This window comes from Trichosurus vulpecula, chromosome 9, assembly GCF_011100635.1.
Source record: "Trichosurus vulpecula isolate mTriVul1 chromosome 9, mTriVul1.pri, whole genome shotgun sequence".
Classification (NCBI taxonomy): Eukaryota; Metazoa; Chordata; class Mammalia; order Diprotodontia; family Phalangeridae; genus Trichosurus; species Trichosurus vulpecula.
This window is the reverse complement of record NC_050581.1, coordinates 180,639,107-180,658,009: the sequence shown is the minus strand read 5'-3', so window position 1 is coordinate 180,658,009 and position 18,903 is coordinate 180,639,107. Positions and strand designations below refer to the sequence as shown.

At 40.5% G+C, this 18,903-nt stretch overlaps 1 protein-coding gene across 1 annotated transcript in view; it reads right to left on the bottom strand.

Annotated features, from left to right (window-relative positions):
• The window catches only part of CADPS (calcium dependent secretion activator), a 575,524-nt gene that overhangs the window by 184,818 nt on the left and 371,803 nt on the right, over positions 1-18,903 (bottom strand). Inside the window, exons 11-12 of the mRNA XM_036738381.1 lie at positions 10,233-10,341; positions 7,151-7,363 (exon numbers count right to left, since the gene is read on the bottom strand). Of these exons, the coding sequence (XP_036594276.1) occupies positions 7,151-7,363; positions 10,233-10,341 (322 nt within the window). The remainder of the gene's footprint in view (positions 1-7,150; positions 7,364-10,232; positions 10,342-18,903) is intronic.

The window sequence follows — 18,903 nt, the reverse complement described above, 5'->3', positions numbered from 1 at the left end:
ATGATAAAATGGGTACATTAACTAGTATGCTAGGAATCATGAAGAGAATCATAGAATACTAGAAAATGAGACAGCATGATAGAGTGGCTAGGACCCTATCAGGAGATCTGAGTTCAAATAGTCCCTCAGACACTTACTACTGTAGCCACGTGATCCTGAGCTGGTTACTTAAACTCTATGAGCCTTTTTCTTCATCTGTAAAATGAGGGGAGAATTTGGACTTTAAGGTCCTTTCTAGCTCTAAATTGATCAGTGACCTAGCTTAACCCTATCATTTCTCTGGAAGACAGGGCCCTGAGAAGTAAAGACACTGGGTGCCAACAGACCCTCTCCCTGAGGGTAAGGGCTGTCATTGTTCATCTCTGTATTTTGAGATCTTAGCAGGGTGATTTGCACAGAGCAGGTGCCTTACTAATTCCTGCTTGTATTAGTCTACTCAAGGTCACCCAGACAGCAAGTGACAAATGCTGGGAGGGTACCCAGGTCTGAAAGCCCAGCCTACTTTCCACTGATCCATGCAAAATTCTAATTTAGACAATCTGGAATTATTCACCCAAATGGCAACATCCCGGGTGTGTTTCAGCTCTCCTAATGGCTATATGAGCAGCATGGTGATGACCATGTCAGAAGGATCCTAGGGATTTGCACTTTCACTGGTTAAGTTGTATTTTGCAAACATGGCCAGAGATCCAGCAGCTGGCAGTCCTTGTCATACTGGTACCTGAAGACTTCTCAATAGTTATTTTGGGATAACAAGGTCTTTTTTTTCTAAATGAGTGAATCACTTCCTTTTAGCAGCACTTATTCCCTTTAGCACAATGCCTGCACATAGTAGGTATCTAATAAATGTTTATGGATTGGTCCATCTTGTTGCACTTCTCACTTGGCCCGTGTTAGTCATGGGGAATGACATACTGAGATTTACTATATCTGCTCACCCTTTCTTTAAGCATCATAAAAGGATTTAAGAAATTCAACTCATCAAAAGGCTTAATGTCAGCCTTGTGACAAGGTACATTCTGATGGATTTCTAAGCCACTGTCTACACTGACCTCCACTAGAATTCCTACCCTAATGACATGTCATGGCATTGTGGAGACCCTGGGTTCTCAAAGCCCATGATAGCAGCATGCCAGTGCTATCATGGGCTTTGACTTGCCTAGACCCTGGGACAGACTGATGACCAGTGTAGACAGCTAAATTCCAAGAATCTCATCACCAGATGGGATACAAGGGGATAGATTTTTGGGTACAGCACCTCTTGAAGATCACCTAGTACATTGTAGAGAGTTTGTGATCTGATGGAGGGACTGCCCACATCAGCCACATTGCCCAGGTCCACAACCTCAGAGTTATCTTCCCACAATTCCATCTTCCTCCTTCCTCTACCCCTTCTATGGCCAAGTCTTGTCAAATTTTGTTGATCCTACTTACGCGACATCTCTCAGATCTGTCCCTTTATCTCCACTTGTAGTTGACTTCTATTCTAGTTCAGGACATCATCATTTCTTACTTGGACTATTGTAATAACCCTATAGGAAGCCCTCCCTGACCCCCAGGCTAGTGAGTATTTCTCCTCTCCTCACATCATCTTTCATGGCCTTCTTGGTATAAATGTTGTGTGATGGGGGCAATTTTCCAGTCTGTCTATGCATCTCCTAGCACAGTGCCTTGTTCATAGCAGAGGATTAATAAATGCTTATTTAATCGAATTGAATTAAGCTGAAAGATGCAAGACAAGCTAAGAATGGAAAGCAGCATGGCATACAAAAATGAGCACAGGATTTAGAGTCAAAGGACATGGGTTCAAATCCTGATTCTGTTTCTTGTTACTTCTGTGACCTTATTCAAGTCACGTAGGCCTCAGCTTGTTCATCTTTGAAATAAAGCAATTGGATTAAATAATTTTATTTTCACCTTTTATTTGTTAAAAGGTGTAGGGGAAAGAAATAGCTTTTCTTTGTTTAATATTTATTATTGATTTCCTACTTTAAAATAGATTTTATTGACATCTTTTGTTTGTATGTCACTTATATTCTTCCCTCTTTCAGAGAGTAATCCTTTACAACAAAGCCTACTGAAAAATAAACAGAAAAGTAAAAAGAGGAAGAGAAAAAAATTCAGCAAAGCTGATCAAGGCATAAAAAATCTGACATAAGCAACATTCCATCTTCATGATCAGTCTTCTTCCTCCCTATCCCCACTTCTGGCTGGATGATTTCTGAGTCCGATGAGACTCTTGTGGACTATCTTATGTAGGACATGAGGATGCCCATTTGTCTGATATGATTTACATAAGATTCTGCCTGGAGGAAAGGAGATCAAATGTAAAAAAAGGAAAGGAGCTGTTTTATTTGAATATACTACGTAAGTACATGTGAATAGAATCCTATTACTTCTAACTCATTCAAATAATGTGTAGGAACCCTATGAAAACCTTCAGAATCCAACTGAATTATGTTATTTTGCTAGGGCAGATCCACAGAAAGGTGATAAATCATTTGTAACTTAACTATGAATAGAAATTGTGTAATTTAGTAAACAGGGAAGCAAGAGTGTATGAAATTTATCAAAGCCAATGTGAATTTCCTCCAGCCCAGTTCCAAGGCCATTTCCTCCATTAAGCCTTTTCTGAGTCAAACCACTGATTATCCCCCAGAACACTAAAGAATCTCAAAGTTGGAAGGGGACCTCAAGGGTCATCCATTCCAACCTAAACCAGAGTAGGAAATCCCCTCCACAAAATACTTGGCAAATGGACATGGATACTTTACTTGAAGCCCTCCAGAAAGAGGGATCTATTAGCTCCTGAGGCATCCCTCTCTACTAGTGAAGAATTCTAATAATTAGGCAATTTTCCTTAAATCAAGCCTAATGTTGCCTCTTTGAAACTTTCTCTCTTTTCTCCTCATTCTTTCCTCCAACACTAAGCAGAACACTACTTTGTCTTTGATACAAAAATCCTGCTCTCCACTGAGACTTCTAATCTCCAGACTAATTACCTTCATTTCCTTCAACTGATACCCATATGTCATGACTTTGAGGGCCTTCCTCATCTTGGTTGCCTTTCTCTGGATAGTCAGTGGCTCAGTCATGTCCTTCTTAAAATATGGTGTCTATAACTGAACCTCATGTACCAGATAATGTCTCACCAGGACAGAATACAGTGGGACCACCCCATTTCTCATCTCTGGAAGCTGTGGCTTCTCAACGCAGCTTAAGATATTGGCAGCAGCCTTCTTGGCTGCCATATCATAATGTTGACATCCATTGAATTTGCAGCCTGCTAAAACTAGATTTTTAAAGAGATGACCTGTTGTCTAGCCACACTCTCTCTTCAACCTTCCTTATATTTAGGAAGTTGATTTTTGAACCCAAGTGTAACATTTTGCATTTATCAAGTTTGATTCAGACTTACATAGATCCCTTTTCTGAACTCTCATTATGGTTATAATAATAAAATAATAACAGCAATATTTATATAGTGTTTTAAAGTTTGCAAAGTGTTTTATATTTTTATCTCAATTGATTTTCACAACAATTCTGGGAGGTAGGTACTATCCTCATTTTAGAGATGGGGAAGCTGAGGCAGGCAGAAGTTAAATGATCTACCCAGGGCCACCTAGCTAATAATTATTTGAGGCTGTATTTGAACTCAAATTTTATAGTCATAATGACCCAGTTAGACAATTGTTATCCAGTTGTATTATGTGTATTAGTAGCTAAGAAGCACATGGAATAATGGAAAGCTCCCCGGAAATTTATGAATTTCAATCTTGGCCCAGCTTGGTGACCCTGGGTAGGTTTCTGAGCCTTGGTTATCTTATCTGTAAAGTGGGAACAATGATAATGTTTTTATTATTTATCTCACAGGGGTGTGATGAGGAAGACACTTTGTAAATTTTGAAGCTTTTTAAAAGTGGGAGTCGTTGTCCTAAGTTTCTTGAGGAAGATCATCTGAACTTTTTTTCTGGGCCATTTACATAATGCTAAGCACAGTTTTGGTAAATAACTCCTTGATTAATTGATTGAGTGTAAAATAAGATAGTGTAAGTGATGTGTTCCTACATATTGGTTATAAAGAAATCATTCCACTCAACCTTCATTTGTCAAATGCCTTCTGTGTAAAAGACTCTCTGAGTTAGAAGCTGTCCGTGATACAGTAGGATTGAATCTTGCTTCCCTGAGTCCAGACAGCAACCCCACCCTTGTCCTCCTCACCATCATCTCAAGCGCTCAGTGCTTGGATAAGGAGAGCTGGCTGAGGACCTTTGACTAGACAAGGAGCTCAAACGTATGTTTTCAAAGACCTCCTACTAACCTGGGCAGGTTGCAAGACTTCTTAATATGATTTGAATGAATTATCATAGGATCATAGCATTGAGAGCTGGAGAGGACTTGAGAGGACACTGAGTCTAACTCCCTCACTTTATAGATGGGCCAGAGAAGAGCAGTGACTTTCCCAGGGTCACAAAGCTAGGAAGCACCTGAGGTGTGATTTGAAGACAAGCCTTCTTGTCCCCAAGTCTAGGACTCTACGCACTACCTTATGCTCTTTCTGATAAGATCCTATCCTACTCATGTTTTCTAATACGGGAGAACTTTCTAATCTTGGGAGAAAGAACATTGGATGAGGGGTCAGAAGACCTAAGTTTTTTTTTCCAGATTCCCTGATTATGAGCTATGTAACGTTGGGCAAGGGCACTTCTAACTCTCTGGGTCTCAGTTGAGTCATCTATAAAATGGGTAAATTATATCTGCCCCATCTACCTCACTGAGCTTCTGTGAAGATAAAAGTCTAAATGCGCATGAAGGATTTTGTAAATCAAGTGACACACAGATAAAACATCAAAGAATCACTGAATTTTTGAGTAGGAAGCCCATCTTGCCTTCATTCCCAAAAAGAATTACTATTAAAACACTCTTGAGTATATATTATTAAAATTATTATTAGATGTTGTCATTTGTATCCTACTTATATAAGATGATACATTTTTGAGAAATATCATATAATTTTAGGGGCAGCTAGGTAGCTCAATGGACAGAGTGCCAGGCCTGGAGTCAGAAAGACTCATCTTCCTGAATTCAAATTTGAACTCAGACACTTACTAGCTATGTGACCCTGGGCAAGTCACTTCACCTTGTTTGCCTCAGTCTCCTCACGTGTAAAATTTTCTGGAGAAGGAAATGGCAAACTAGTCCACTATTTTTGCCAAGAAAACCCCAAATGGGATCACAAAGTGTCAGACATGACTGAAACGACTGAGCAACACAGTACCATTTTAGACTTAGAAAGAGATCTTGCATTGCACCATCTCTGCCCTTTTCTGGATGGTAATACTGAGTTCTCAAGAGGGAAAGTGACTTCTATATGGAAAAAGAAATGAGTCTCCTAACTCTCTATCCTATACCATTTTTGAGTATGTCATACATTTTGAAATTCTATTTCACTCTAAGTAATCTTCTATATTCTGAGTGAGGAGAAAGTTTAGAAGAACAACAAGCAACGTATTAAGTTTATAGTAAAAAGTAATTACTTATTTTATGTTTTATGTTTCCATTTTGTTTGCAGTGGTCGTCATCATCATCATCATCATCAGATTAAGGTAGCCTAACAGTGGGGAGAGGGCCAGCCTTAGAGTCAAGAAGACCTGGGTTCAAGTTCCCCCTCTGACAAATATGGGCTGTGTGACCCTGTAACCTCTCAGTGTCTTGAGCAACTCTAGAAGACCAAAAGTTGCAGCTTTCTTGGTAGAAGGAGTATCCTCACTGGAAGTTCCTTCCACCAATGAAATTTGCAGGTTTGGGCTGAAAAAACCAAAAAAGTTTGCAATGAATAATTACTTGGTCTGACCCTCTACCTAGAAGTTGAAAGCTGCCAAAAAGAAAGTCAATGAATGCTAGAGGCAAGACTTTCCTTAGAGGAAATCTGTGGGGCAATGGAAGGAAGAGTAGTTTTATGGTTAGACTATCTGGGTCCAATTCCATATTTCTTTCAGGGTTTGTAGCATTATGACTTTAGAGCTGGAAAGGGCCACAGAGAGCATCAATTCCAATCCTCTAACTTTACGGATGAGGAAGCTAAGGTCCAGAGAGGAGAGGTAACCTTTCCAAGGTTAAGCAGGCAGTAAGTGTCAGAGGTCCTATATCTCCAAAGCCACTGAAATTTCCATTACTTTGTGTAACCTAAAATGCTATATCAATGTGAGCTCTTACTGTTACCTTATGCAACTCCCTCTCTGGGCCTCAATTTCCCTATCTGTAGAAAGGAGGGAGTTGGACCATCTCTAAATTTATTGTTCTATGGTCCTATAGCCATATAGATGGATAAACCGAAGTTTAGGCAAGTGAAAGTAGCCCAAGGCCACACAGCCAGGGAAACGGTAGAGTCAAATTGAGTATCCCAGCCAGTCTCCCTGAGTTTTAGGCCAGTAATTACCTCAGTCTATCTATCTACCTCTCTATTAACAAGACACTGGCAAGGGTTGAACAGCAGAAACAGCCAGAGGAAAAAGGAGGACAGGATGCTGGAGCACTAACTAGGGTTGTTTAAGGAGACTATTGTAATTTTGAATCTGAGTTTATTTATTGCCTAGCCCAGGATGGGAATTTAAGGCACAAATGCTTTTTTCACTGCATGTGATAATGTCTTATTTTATTTTTAAGTTATTCTTAATGGCAGATTTTTAATTGGTTTCAAATGAAGCCCTATTTATAAAGGAACATTAATAGGAAGGAATAAAGCAAGGAAAGAAATCACACACTTTATTTGAGGCAATCAAAGGAAGACAAATGAATGGCTGGCTATGAATTACCAATCTACCTTTCACCTCTCTGACTCTGTCTTTGTCTCACTGTAACCCTTAAAACTGACATAAATGTTCCATGTAGTTCAGTCTCCAAAAAATATACATCAAGTATTGCATTTTAAAATCCCATTCATCAATCATTCCATCCCAACTTTTCGCAGGCTTCCCCAACTCATGTTTTCAGCAAACATGCCTGATGAATCTTTACTTTTCAAACATTTTAGAACCCATAAAATGATGTTTTAAGAAGCTAATTTAACCTGGTCTTTGGAGATTGATTTGACTTCATAGGGCAAATCATGGATTAGAGAGCTACATCTTTAGACAACTTAGTTACTTACAAAATTGAGAGATTGGTGCATCTAGCTGAGGTACGTTTCCTCCCTTGGCATTTAGCTTTTGAACTTGTGTTGGGGGGACCGGCTTGTGGGACTGGCCGGTGGCCCGGTACATGGCTTGGACCCACAGGATCCGATCTTGTTCATCGTCGCTGGCAAAAATCACTGTGTCCCCTTCTTTAACTGCATTGAAGAAGGCTCGGCCCCCTTCCAAACCTGGAATGAGATCAGACAATACCTGGATGGGATTTGGTCTCTTTCATGCCTTGTCATCACAAATAGTACACTGGGAAATGTTCTTGCCAATGACATTCTTCCCAGACATTGGTGTAATATATTCATCCTGCTGGCTGTATGTCCTGTATAGATGGGTCTGTGTCAATGTCAGCTATTTTAAACCTTGAGTTCCTAGGGAATTAAGTCTATGCATTTATTTCGGGGTTTCACTGACTATAGTGCATCACTTTGGCATTAGAAAAAAATCTTTTGGGGGGCATGATGAATATGAATTAAATAATATTTAATTCCTTCTTGATTCCTTATTTAGTTGTGGGTAGGCCCCTTGCATAGCAGGCAACTCCCAGGTTGGTACAGAGCAAGGCGATGAGCATTTATTAAGATCTTACTATGTGCCAGGCACTGTGCTAAGTACTGGAGAGAAGAAGAAAAACAGAAAGAACATTAGTCCTTACCCTCAAGGAGCTTATATTCTAATGGGGAAAGACAGCGTACAAAAGGAAACTGAAAGGAGTTTGGGAAGCATGATGTTGAATTCTGAAAGTCAGACGCATAGCCAGGAGGTGAATGAAGGTTGGCCAGCCTGGCACCTTCCCCAAAATGGCGGTCCCTGAAGGAACTCACCAATGGGAAAAGAGGGCTAGCATGGTAGAGAGATGTTCCTGGGTGAGAAGGCCCAGAGTGGATGTTCGTGGAGGCCCCAGGCACAATAGTTCATAGACTATTTTGAGCAGTGTCTTGTGGGAGGCCTTTGAAGCCTACACATTCTGGCATTGGGCTTTTGGACATGTCATCCAGAAGGGGGCAGGATGAAGGAATTATTTATGTTAATTTCCCTCCCAAATTTATAACTCATTTCCTGTAGGTACCTGGGGACATGACTGAAGGCTCTCTGGTAGTAGTCGGATCTGCCTGTGTGAAGTGAAAATATATCAACCTCCTTGTTTTCCTTAAGTCTTTTCCAGTCTCTCCAGCTGCTACAACTTTCCTCTCTAAGGTTACCTTCCATCTACTCTGTATGTGTCTTGGGTCTCTCTATTCATATACTTACTGTCTCCTCCAAAAGAATGTAAGCTTTTTGAGGACAGGGACAGTTTTTGCCTTTCTTTACATCCTTAGTGCTTAGCAAGGTGCCTGACACATAATAGTCAACAAATGCTTGTTAATGCTTTCATCAGTAAAAAAAAAGGGTTGATTCTGGCAATTATTTAGATTTTTTCCACTTTCAAAGGCTATTCAAATGAGTCTGCAAACTGCCAAAAGAAGAGAGAGACTAGGATTGCATCCACTGAGGAAGGAATGCAACGTCCTTACCTGCTTTACTTTGAGTCTTTGAGGAGGCTCAAGAATCTGATCCCACTTTGTTTTGGGGGGAGCAATGGTGGGGGTGATAGTAGCAACAGCAGAGGTGATGATACAATAACATCAGCATTGCTCTTTAAATGAGTATTACATTTAATATTATGTTAATATTATTATTAATATTTTTGTTGCTAGACACAACCAAACTTTGGTTTTTTTTCTTATGGAAAATGGCATTTCTGTCATAACAGAGAGTACCCACCAGCATGGGCAGCATTTTTTTTTCAAGGACTCAGTGTAGAGAAGATTATTACAACAAAGGGATTTTGGTTTGACTTTCAGAACAAAGTCGTATTTTGCCTTTTGGTGTTGACTTTGCACGGTCCATTTTTTAACTCATTTTCCCCATGAGTTTTACATGGCTCTCACAGGGTAGCAACAAGGAAAGGCTGGGCCCATTTTTATCTGAGGGTAAGCCAATGTTGGGGAAGAAAACAAACTTGCACCTGCCAATGTGAGGGCCAATTTAACGAACCATTTTGTGAAAATGCCAGGAGGCACACTTGTAAAAACAGGAGGCTCCCGACTAAAGCATTTAATTAATGCCTAATGAAGCCAGTCCTGTCTTTGTGTAGTGGCAGTGTGTAGAATTACCCATTGGAGAGCAAGGCAAAGTGGGTCACCGATTCTTAAGATGGGCTTGAACACCGGGAAAATGAGTTTCTCTGCTAGCATGGTCCTTAGGACTAGTGTCCCATACCTTGTCAGGTTAACACCCAGTCTTCCCTTGAGATCATCTTTCTTCTATGCTTATTTTATTGCATGTGGAAGAGCAATATGGGAGGAGGAAAAAAGGTTTTGGGCCAAATACTACAGTATGGTTGGAAATGCTTGCCTCATGTAGATTTGGCATAAGAAAATAACTTTTCTGGGAGAGGGCTGTTGGTGCTCGTTGCTCATTAATATGCTGAAATGATCCTCCACCCCCCAAAGTCTAGGATGCTGAAGACTGATTTCGACTGGGTTTTTGGAAAGATTACATTTGGGGGAGGGTAGGAGAAGAACACAACTTACAAATATAAAACTTCCCCCTCAAAGGCTCCCATTTCACATGGGTTTTTCACTGACAAAAGGAATCAAAGAGGTTAAATGGGTCTCTTGTTTTAAAAGTCTCCCTGACTTTAAGTTTTTTCTTCTTGAGAACATAGTGACTATCAACGTAGAGCATGTGGGGAATCTATTGTTTAATGTTTTCTAACCTGTGTTGTGTGGCTTAGATGTGAGTATCTGACAAATGGATCAAGGCTTACTTGATTTGTGCCTAAGTATATACATGCATGTATTCCATTATACAGACTTGTACTGGCAAAATACAGGCATATAGATGTACGTATATATGTATATATGCACGTATGAGTATTGGAAATTTGAGCATTACTTTTAGAAAAAATCTGAACACATTTTGAGCTACATTTAATCATTCTGTGAGACTCTGGGAAGGAGAACCATTTCATTGATAACTGGATCCTGCCATGAAGTAGGGTACCTGGCTGGGGGTCAGTGTAGTCTACGGTGTAGCCATCCAGCTGCAGAAGTTCCTGGGGCTCGGCCTTTTTCTCTCGGTAACTGCACATGGCAAATGTGTACTGGCTGACCTGCAGAGACGACAGTCAAGTCGGTGCTGGGAGATCTCATTTCATGTGAGCCCACAACGCAAGAAACCCAACTTACCGAACCTCTTTTCTTTAGTGTTCCTGGATAAGAATCATACTAGTGACAATAACAACAGCCATAATAACGTTAACAGCTCGTGCTGACTTAGCATACTACAGTTGAGTAAAATGACCCTGTGAGGTAGATGAGTGAATGAACTCCAGAATGGAAACTCCTTGAGAGCAGGGACTGTTACACTTTGTCTTTGTAGCTCTAGTGCCTGGCATACAGCAGATGCTTAAAGAATGCTTGCTGGTTGAAATAAATTGAACAGTCTAGGTATTATTTTCCCTGCTTTCTAGATCACAGGATCAGTCTGTCATAAGGCATTGATATTGACCTTGGTGATAGGTGGATCTAAGTTCAAATTCTGCCCCTGACCCATACCAACTGTATGCCCTTGGTCACACATTTAACCTCTCAGTGTCCCAGGCAACTCTCTAAGAGTCCAGGTTACAAAGGATGTTTCTATCTTCATGAATAGAGAAGGTTACTCTCCAGCAACTCCCTTCACAAATAAAACCAACAGGTCCAGTTAAAGATAATAAACATAGAATGTAGAACTGAAAGAGCCTTTAGAGATCTCTCTACTGATTTTACAAATGAGAAAATTAGAGTTCAAAAAGATTCAGGGATTCCTCCAAAGTCCTGAGCTTGAATCCTTAGCAGAGATGATTTCGGGTCTGTCTGGTCCTTCAGTGCCTAGCCCAGTACCTGGCACATTTGGGGCAGGCTCAGATTTGTGATATCAGCACCACAGGAACTCCCAGTGTGGAGACTCCCTCCACCAACAAATATACTTTGTGATGGGCAATGTCAGAGAGACAACTGCAGATGTGGAGAAGTTGCCTTTCCAGGTCACACAGCTTTCCCTCTTCCTGAATATTCTCTTTGAAAATCACCATCCTTGTATCTTCTTAGGGACCAAAGTGGCCCTTCTTGACTACTATCTCTCTAGTGTCTCTTCCAATTAGAATGTAAGGTCCTTGAAGGCAGGCTTTTTGTCTATTTGTAGCTCTTAGGACAATGCCTTGAACATACAAAGAACTTAATACATTTTTCCCATTCATTTATTCATTCATTTCTATCTACCTTTCTTTTTCTCTCTCTCCATATATACATATATATATATATTTATACACACACACCTATATAATTTTTACATGCCTTCCTATCTACCTGCCTCCCTCCTGAATAGATGTTGAATACATGTTGGTTGAATCTCACTGAACTGATAGTACAAGCACTATTATTCTCATTTTATATATTAAAGGAAGAGATCATAGTCACTTAACCTCTCTGAGCCTCAATTTGTTCATCTATGAAATGAATGGATTGAGCAGCATGTCAGCAGCTTATTCAATCTGCCCATTGCTTAGATGAGAAAACTGGGGCTGAGGTTAAGTGACTTGCCCAAAGTCTCTTAGCTTGAGGACATTTTCCTTGGTATCTCTAGTGCCTTTCACAGTGTCTTCTTGCACCTATTAGGTTTCTCAATGGGTGTTTATTGAGTCAAATTGACACAGCAAAGACAGGATTCCCACGTGTATATGAATTCCTAGGCTTTTTTTCTACCACATTCCCTCAGACTCTCTCCTACCTTCCCAACTGATGGGAATTTGTCTTTTGGAACAATGATAGGCAGAATTGTTAAGCTGGCTTGTTGCTAATCCGTGGGTCGGGGTCATTGGATGATGAACCTAGAGCTGACAGACCTGAGAGATCATCCAGACCCTTACAGATAATGAAATGGAGGCTCAGAGTTGTGACTTGCCCAAGGACACATGGACAGTAAGTGTTGGTGTCAGGATTTAAACTAGAGTCATTTGACTCCATATCTAGCCATTACCTAGTCCCCCTGCACTCCCCCATTTATTTATATTCTAATTTTAAAACATGATTTATTTTGTAACAAGCAAGCAAACTCACAGTACTCGGCATGGCTCTATATGTTTTTCTTTTCTCTTTCTTTTTTTTTTTTGAGGAGTATGTTTACATGCTTTGGAAACTCATTCATCCCAGACAAGTGGGGGAATGACACTCTGTCATAAACAATGTGAACAGAATTGGTAGGTGCCAGTCATATTAAAGCAATCTTCCACCCCCCGACCTAGGCAGCGGATGTCATCCTCGATGCTGCAAGTGGCAGCCCTCACTCCTCAGAGTCACCATCTGCATGACACTGCGCATTCAATGTCCACCCCTTGATGGGAGCTTTCGGCAGCTGTAGGGGTCTCTGTCAGTCTCCGAGATTGCCTACAGGAGCCCATCAAATTTCATCAAGACCCAGATTGGATATTTAACATTTTAAAACCCTGAGAAGAGCTGAAAGAAGACTATTCCAGAAGCAAAAGATTCTCCCTGCTTCAGGCTAGAAACTTAGAAATCGACAGTCAACTGATTTCCAATGTCTCAGTTAAGGTTGGGTCACTGCCCCTGACTCGTGACTTCATTTTATTAGATTAGACGTGGCCTTGACCTGTGAAAGGAACTGACTCACTCCCCCTCCCCGCAATCCCATGTCAGTGTGCTCTCCAGTTTTGTTTTTTGTTACTGTTTTTTGTTCTTTTTAGATAAAGATGGAGCATTGGGGACAGATTCAGTTCCAAGACAGGTAAGTGGACAAGAAATTTGTCTCCTTCAGCCTGGTGTGATTCCTTCTTTTGCAAGGATGCGGGGGCCAAGACGTCCATGGTTGAGGAGAAATGATTAGACGAGCAAAAAGACCCAGTTTCCCTCTGGATCAATGGGTGGTTGCTGCCCTCTATTGGTTGTGTGATACTTTCCAGAAAAGCAAATCCCAGAAACATGAGGCTTTGAGAGGCTTCCTAGTTGTTCGTTGTAGCTTAGGGGACCAAAGTGGCCCTAGTTCCTAGTCCTGCTCCTTCTATTGTCTCCTCCTATTAGAATGCAAGCTCTTTGGAGGTAGGAACTGTCTCTGACTTTTTGTCTTTCACCTCTAGTTCTTAACACAATGCCTTGAACATAGAATATTTTTAATAAGTGATTTTTATTCACTTATTCATTTATTTATTCATCTCTCCATCTATCCATTCCAAAATGTCATCATGCTGGGGACCTAATGCTAAATTTTAATTTTCATTCTTAACTTAGCGAATATCATAGAAAATAGGCATTTTCAAACAAGGGATTCTACATGAAACTACAGGCTCTATTATGATTTTCTTTGTATATAATGCATATATACATATATAGTATGTTTATATATGTATATGTACACATATACATACACACACACACACACACACACACACACACACACACATATATATTTGACAGCTAGGCTGCTGGAGTCTGGAAGATTCATCTGCATGAGTTCAAATCTGACCTCAGACACTTACTAGCTGTGTGACCTTGGGTTAGTCACTTAACTCTGTCTGCCTCAATTTCTTGATCTGTAAAGTGGGCCGAAGAAGGAAATGGCAAATCATGCCCAGAAAATCCAAAATGGGTCATGAAGAGTTAGATATGACTGAAGAATGACTCCACAACAACAATAATAAATTCAACCTGTAGTTCTCAAAGCTGTCTTGCTTGTCTGTACTTCTTTCTGGTCTTCTTTCTATTCATTTCTTTGCATTAAAAAACAAAAACAAAAAACAAAACAAGATGCCTTAATGACCTTTCTTTCTCTGTCTCTGTTTCTTTGTCTGTTTCTCTCTCTGTCTCTCTGTGTCTGTGTCTGTCTCTGTCTCCCTCTGTCTGTCTGTCTGTCTCTCTCTATCTCTCTGTCTCTGTCTCTCTTTCTCTGTCTCTGTCTCTCTGTGTCTCTCTCTCTCTGTCTCTCTGTCTCTATCTCTGTCTCTGTCTGTCTGTCTGTCTGTCTGTCTCTCTCTCTCTCTGGGAATTACTATAGTAGCTTCTTGATTGGTCTCCCTGTCTTAAGCCTGTAATCCATCCTGCACACAACTTTCAAAGTACTTTTCCTGAAGGCTCATTCTATCTCCTTGCTTCATAAGCTCAAGTGACTCCCTATTGTTTCAAGGATCACATTTAAAGGCCTTCACAACCAGTGCCTTTCCTGCCTGTCTAGTCTTCTTATAACTCACTCTCTTCTCCACACACTTGGATCCAATCATTCTGTACAACTCACTTTTCTGCATATATCTTAGTCCATCTCAGTTCATGTATCACCTTCTTCAGGGAGCCTTTCCTCGTGCCTTTGGCTATAGGTGCTCTTCCTCTTAAAACATCTTTATTCATTTTGTATATGTTTGCATATGTTTACATATATATGTACATATGTATGTATGTGTGTATATACACATATGTATATATGCTGTCTCTTTCAATGGAATGTAAACTGCTTGAAGGCAATAGGTTTCATTTTGTCTTTGCACCCATGGTACTTAGCACAATGCCTGGCACATAGTCACATAAATGCTTGTTAATTGACTGACTGACCTCAGAGATCACCTAGTCCAACTTGAACCTGAATGGGAACCCCCGTTACAACTTATCTGAGAATTGGTCACCCAACTTTTATTTGAAGGCCCCCAATGAGAGGGACAGGAACCCGCATCCTCATGAGCCAGCCACTTAAATTTTTGGACTGCACTGTTGGTTAGGAGGTTTTTCTTTACATCAAATCTCCATTTGCTCTTTCTGTATTCATACCCATTGCTTCCAGGTAAAGTAGACCCTTTCAGGTGACTGTTGTCCATTTGCTGGGTGGCAGCTCTCATGTCTCCCCCCGTCCTGAGTCTTCTCTTCTCCAGTCCAAACATTACTTGTTCCTTCCAATAACCCACACATGGCACATTACTGAAACTCCTCATTGTCCTGGTTGCTCTCTAGCCTTTCAGGTTCCTCTCTCCATGCTCCAGTGAGCCCCTACTCCTCTGGATGCTGTCCAGATGACCAACATCCTCCCTAAGTTGTGCTCCTCAAGACTGAGGACAGCATTGCAGATGTGGTCTGACCCAGAATGCCTTGATACAGTCCTGGCCACTGTGCCTCTCACAATGTAACCTACACCCCATCAGCTCCTCTTATACTTACTGACTGGTCTCATTAGGTGCTTAAACAGGGTGTCCTCAAAAGCAGTTAAAACTAAAAACGGTACTAAGATTTTGGAAACACCCTGGGGTTTTCGTTATTTTCCTAGCTATCCTTTCCCATAGTTCCCCCTGTAGTATCTAGCTTAATTAAGGCAGGAGCCATGCATTACAATCCTTCCTGTCTCTGAAGTGCCTGGCAAGGTTTCTCGTGCATAGAATACAGTTAATGAACACACATTCGATTGATTTGACAAAATCGACTATGAGCTGAGGTCATGGGAACTAAACCTCATAAAGGTCATCTTGTCCAACTCTCCCATTCTATAGATGAAGAGCCTGGGGGCTAAGGATGTTACATGGTTTGCCCAAGGTCATTCTGGGTAGTGAGGGTCAGTGATGGGATATGAACCAGTCAGTTTGCCGACTCGAGTCAGCGCTCCTTCCATTTTCCCACGTTGACCGCTTTCCTCCTTCATCCCCTTTACTGTTTCATGGGAGGAAATTTCAATAATTTACTCCTGATAGGGACTGGATCTGAGACTTTACTGGTAAAGGCATTTAACAAAAGCCAGCATTCATATAGTGCTTTAGGCTTTGGCTCATTTGATCCTCACGACAACTTGGTGAGGTCTCTCCATTTTGCAGATGAGGATACTAAGGCTAAGAGTAAGCCACTTGCCCAAGGACACAGAGCTAGTCCCACTTTAGACTCAGGGCTTTGTGACTCCAACCCCATCTCTATGCTACCTGGCTGCTAGGTTTGAGGGTGGTGATATTATCTACCACGCCATGTTGCCTTTCTGAGTTTGTGTTGCTCTAAATCAGTTTCTTCACATGGAAAAACCGATTCCCCCTGACCCAGTAGAGGGGCATCTTCTGTGCCTTGAAGTGGACATTCAGCTGCTCAAGGTGATAATATAGATATGACAGAAATAAAGCAACACCACAGAAGCACCTTACCTCAAGGTAGCAATTATATGAATTTGGATTTCTGGGTCTTAGTTGGGTTCACATTCATCTATCCCTTTAATATATATATATATATATATATATATATATATATATATATATATATATATATATATTTTTAAAAGCAGCATCTTTAATGAAGACTTGTGTATTGCTGCCCCCTTCTGGGGAAATGGCTGAAGTTGTCATTGGCAGGCCTAATGCTGGTAAATTTCCCTGGCTCCATTGAAAACAATTAGGAAACTTTTCAGCTTTCGTTTGACAGCTTACATCAGAAAATTAGAAGGATTTAAAGAAATGCATTTTCTTGGAAGAATTCAAATGAGTTTAAATACGGAATGACTCTGAGTAATAGAATACTGGTTCTTCAAAGAACTGGAATCACCCAAAGGGCCATGGAGGGAATCAGGGTGTAGGCTGTGACTGATTAAAATTAGGCTTTATTTAGGATGAGTGGTGCAAAGGAGACTCCCACAATATACCAAGGAATTGATGATCTCGCTGATTTGAATGTTCCCTCTAATGATACAGATGTCAACCTATCCATGCCTGTTCATCCCAAATGACTATTGTTCATGTAGTAGGAACATAACTCTAGAGAAGGAATGTCCTGGAAGACCATTTCGACCAACCCTTTCATTTTACCTAAGAAGAGTTTAAGGCACAGAGGTTGAGCTGCATGTCCCAAGTCATACATGTACTATATATCAAAAGCAGAACTTGAACCCAGGTTCTCTGACTCCAGAGCCAAGGCTTTTTCCACTGTTTCATATCACAGGGTCTCCACCTAATGTAGCAGAAATAAGCAGGGATAGGGACTTGATTTATTATATCCCTGGCATCTTTTGAGGGGACTAGCTTTGTGATTTCATCAGTGTAAGAAAGCTGTACCTACTAATGCAGAACAATACATTGTCTGCAACTTAGAGAGTTAGAGTATTGTCTGGAGACAACAAGAGGTTAAATGACTTGACCAAGATCATACGGTTGGTATGTGGCAGAGATAGGACTTGTAATGGGGTCTCTTTGACTCCAAGGCCAGCTATCTATGTACTACGCAACACTGTCTCTAGCTCTATTATGTATGGGTCAAAAATATGGTGGGTTGATCACCTAACAAAAATGAGGGACCACTAATGGATAGCCCATCCACATGCACAAATGATATTAATGAAATTTGAAGAGTACATTGACAAGGTCCCCCAAATAGACTTATGGAAGGAGGTGGACAAGAGTTGGTGATGATGGGCAGGTGTGGGTAGGCTATAATCTGTATCATTGGAGGAAATATGTACCTTGATGAGATCATAGATCTATTGGAATATTAAATGTAGGATGGCAGAATCTTGAGCTGGAAGGGCTCTTAGAGAGAATGTAGTTCAACCTACCTTACTTTACAGTGAAGGAATTTGGACCAGAGAGGTTAAGTAACTTAGTCAATTGGCCTGTTATATCAGAGGCAAGATTTGAGCCCACATCTCTTGACTCTTGGTCCTGGGTTTTGTGCCATTGTTTCCAGAAAAAAAATCCTCTGGTTTGGATTCTTAAGCACTTCTGTTTGTGGATCAGATTATTGTAGGATTTTGAACTGGGAACAGCCTTAAGATATCATCAATCTAACACCCTACATTTTACAGGAGAAGAAACTGAGGGCTAGAAAAGCAAAATGACTTTCTGGATGGCCTGGCACTCTCCTGTTTCCCATCTCTGCTCAGAGGGCACTTGCTCCATGCTTCATTTTTCCTCTGTGTGTCTTTATTCACTTTCAAATTTCTACTCATTTCACTTTCTACGTGATCCCCTCATTACCTTATAGATATAAATGTTGTCTTCTCCGTAAGCCCCTTGAAGAAAAGGATCATTTCTTTTTTGACCTCCTAGCACATAACACATCATTGTTACTTAAATATTTGCTTATGGGTTGATAGTCCAGGCTTAAGTCCCAAGGTCTGAAATAAGCACATATCTTGGGATTTGAATCCAAATTCTCTGACTATGAATGTCATTGATACACACCAAATCCAAATTGTTGAAGAATCTTGATTTTAATAAGGTAGACACTGCAGAATTAATAACTCATCAATTTTGCTTCTTAAAGATAAAGATAATATTTAAGAATTGGAAGTTAAAATTAGCAATTGCCTCTACTCTTGCTGGGGGTGTTGCCACTCACTAATGTAACCTTTACTTTTTGAATTCAGGTGTGATTCTGGGCAAGTGACAACCTCTTTGAGACTCAGTTTCCTCATCTGTAAAATGAGGGGGTTGGACTTGATGGCCTCTAAGGTTCTTTTCACGCTAAATTTATGATGCTATGAGTACAGTCTTCTTGGCACAGTAGACTCTGTGTTGGACGTGATTCCATGATCCCATAACATTGACTTTCATGGAAAATTGACACTATATCTTAACGGAAAAATTAAACCTCTCACTATATAATTTGAGTACAGGACAAAATGTAGAAAGTTAAAAAAATCTGTTCACTCCCCAATCTAAATAGATATATAGTCATCT